Genomic DNA, 3,225 nt, shown 5'->3' on the forward strand with positions numbered 1-3,225 from the left:
GGATGTACCGGTGGAGAATCCACCATCCATCAATTTTCTCAAGATGCGTGCTATCTGACTCCGTATAAATTTGTAAATTGATTCCTCTACTATACCCAGTTAATACAACAGACAAAACTGACACTGCATGTCTTTTCAGCCTTTTCACAGAGGAGAGAGAGAGAGTTAGAGTGGAGATGAATGACGCATGCATGCAGCCTCTCTTTCCACTCACATGGATTAATTTTCATCCTCATATTTTTGAATACTTGATATGTTTTGAACCAAATGTTCATTTTTGAAATTTTTTATATATTCGAGTCCAGGATGATAAGACCTTTCAAACAAGACCAATCTTGGATACATTTTGACTAGTTTGAATTTTATGTATCATATTTCAATATTATTGTATTTGATTATTTCACTCATCTCAAACTATATTACACTCATTTAGTTGAAATACTATATTTCACTTGTTTTAAAAAAGCGATTCCACTCGTTACAAAAGATAGATTTCACTCATTTCACTAGTTTCAGAAAACATATTACACTCATTCAATTCAAATACTATATTTCACTTGTTCTAAAAAAGTGATTTCACTCGTTACAAAAGAAAGATTTCACTAGTTCAGAAAACATATTACACTCATTTAATTGAAATACTAAATTTCACTTCTTTCAAAAAAGTGCTTTCGCTCATTACAAAAGATAGATTTCACTCATTTCACTAGTTTCAGAAAACATATTACACTCATTCAATTGAAATACTGTATTTCACTTGTTTCAAAAAAGTGATTTCACTTGTTACAAAAGATAGATTTCACTCATTTCACTAGTTTCAGAAAAATATTACACTCATTCAATTGAAATACTATATTTCACTTGTTTGTAAAAAGTGATTTCACTCGTTACAAAATATATGTTTCAATTCTTTGAAATAATTGATATCTATGAACTTAGCGAAATTTATTTTTTGAACTACGTGAAATCTATGAAACGAGATATTTTTTGAAGACTATGAAACATGTTATTTTGAAATCTAATTTAAAAATATTCAAGATTGATCTTGTTCTGAAGATCATGTTGCAAGGAATTTGAATCTACAAAAAAATTCTATAATGAAATTTTAATGTGAAATATGATGACCATCTAAAATTGTAAGCAAAAATAAAAATGTGGATTTGTTTGGGAGCGGGAAGAGAGGAAAAAGGTTGTATGCATGCTGAGGTGACAAAACTGACATACTAGTACAAATAGTGGGTCATCCTCCTGACATATTACAATGATATATTAGAGGTGGGTTATAGAAATACAGTGCTATACAAAAGGTGGGCCACGACGACGCACGAATCGCAAACCCAGCGAACGGCGGATCGTTTGCCGGTACATCCCTGAACCGGTAAAAGAGACTTTGCGCGCTGGCATGTTCCCTTTGCCAAAATAACACCCTGGTTCTTTCCACCAACTTCATTCTAGAACAACAACGCGTATGCTCGAAGATGGGTCGCAGATTTGCAGACCATCAGATCCAACTCATAGATTGTTTTTCTCCTCCATCCATCTTGATCACTATACTACGTACTATCAAACAAACAAACATGTTGGTTATATTGCGTAATGACGGTGTAATGTTGTGTGTATGTGCACTTGACAGGGGCGAGCAGGCATGCCAGCCTAACATGGCGAGGAAGGTGTCCGCCTGCCTGCGTCGAGCTAGCCCTCGACCATGGCCACGTGCTCCCCGTCGCCCGCTGTTCCTCCCTGTCGCCCGCCTGCCCGCCTCCACAGATTCTTCTTCCTCCTCCATTTCATCACAAAATTTAGTGCATGCAAATCGCAAACGTAGGATGTACAGCTGCTTCTCTGGATCAGCATTGCTTATATTACCCCGATTATAGTATATAATGCTGACGCGGTTGCATTTGTTTGAAGTAAACGAAGCCCTATATAAACACACCCACGGCACAGATGGTGAAAAACAACACTTCTCCACAGCACATCGTTTGTTCCGGCATAAGTTAACTGCGTGCGGTGCGGTGTGGTGCTGTGCAGGGCGGAGCAGTCGGCGTCACCATGTCGAGGCCGAGGTTGGACGGCAAGGTGGCCATCGTGACGGGCGGCGCGAGCGGCATCGGCGAGGCGGCGGCGCGGCTCTTCGCGGCCAGCGGCGCCACGGTGGTCATCGCGGACATCCAGGACGCGCTGGGCGAGGCGGTCGCGGCCTCCATCGCGGAGTCCGGCGCGTGCTGCACGTACGCGCGGTGCGACGTGACGGACGAGGCCCAGGTGGAGGCCACGGTGGCGGCGGCCGTCGCGGCGCACGGCCGGCTCGACGTCATGCTCAGCAACGCCGGCGTGCTGCTCCCGACGGGCCCCGTCACGGACATGGACCTGTCCGCGCTGGACCGCGTCATGGCCGTCAACTTCCGGGGCGCCGCGGCGTGCGTCAAGCACGCGGCCCGCGCCATGGTGGCGGCCGGCGTCCGGGGCGCCATCCTGTGCACGGGGAGCGTGGCGTGCGTGCAGGGCGGGTTCGGCCCGGCGTCGTACACGGCGTCCAAGCACGCGCTGCTGGGCCTGGTGCGCGCCGCGGCGGGCGAGCTCGGGCGGCACGGCGTGCGCGTCAACCTCGTGTCGCCCGGCGGAGTGGCGACGCCGCTCAGCTGCGCCGTGGTGGGCGTGGGAGCCGAGGAGATGGAGGCCATGACGGAGGCCCACAACGTGCTGCGCGGGAAGGTGCTGCGCGCGGCCGACGTGGCGGAAGCGGCGCTGTTCCTCGCGTCCGACCAGGCCGGCTTCATCAGCGGCCACAACCTCGTCGTCGACGGCGCCACCACCGCCGTGAACCCCGCCGTGCTGCGCTCCATCGGGCTGTGATCTGCGCCGCACGTCCATCGTCTCATCAGCTCTCTTGATCTGTTCATAGTACTACAGCTACAGCAGCAGTTAATATTAGTAATGTGATTCCGTGAAAAAGATATAAATGTTGTGACATGATGAGAATTAATACTTCTTGCGTTAATTTTGTATGGTAATGTCTTCGGCATTTTACTTCTTTTTTTTTGAGAAATCTTCGGCATTTTACTAAGCTGCACTGGATGGAGTGTCAGAGAAATTGTCAGAAATGTCAAAACGGAACCTAGAGTGGGAGTGCACGAAGTCGCACGTCTGAAAACGAACAGCAGCTGGCAGACCACTTCTTTTATTCAGTGAACAAGCCTGTCGAAAAGCTTGGCTTATCTATTA

The 3,225-nt window shown here is 47.2% G+C and overlaps 1 protein-coding gene across 1 annotated transcript; it reads left to right on the forward strand.

The window, feature by feature from the left end:
- Positions 1-1,611: 1,611 nt before the first annotated feature.
- LOC125554334 (short-chain dehydrogenase reductase 3b) lies at positions 1,612-3,008 on the forward strand. The gene has a single exon (XM_048717906.2). The coding sequence runs from the start codon at positions 2,053-2,055 to the stop codon at positions 2,854-2,856; it is 804 nt and encodes a 267-aa protein (XP_048573863.2). The 5' UTR covers positions 1,612-2,052; the 3' UTR covers positions 2,857-3,008.
- The last annotated feature ends 217 nt before the right edge of the window (positions 3,009-3,225 follow it).

This window comes from Triticum urartu, chromosome 4A (assembly GCF_056163025.1).
Source record: "Triticum urartu cultivar PI428250 chromosome 4A, HENAU_Tu73, whole genome shotgun sequence".
NCBI classification, from domain to species: Eukaryota; Viridiplantae; Streptophyta; class Magnoliopsida; order Poales; family Poaceae; genus Triticum; species Triticum urartu.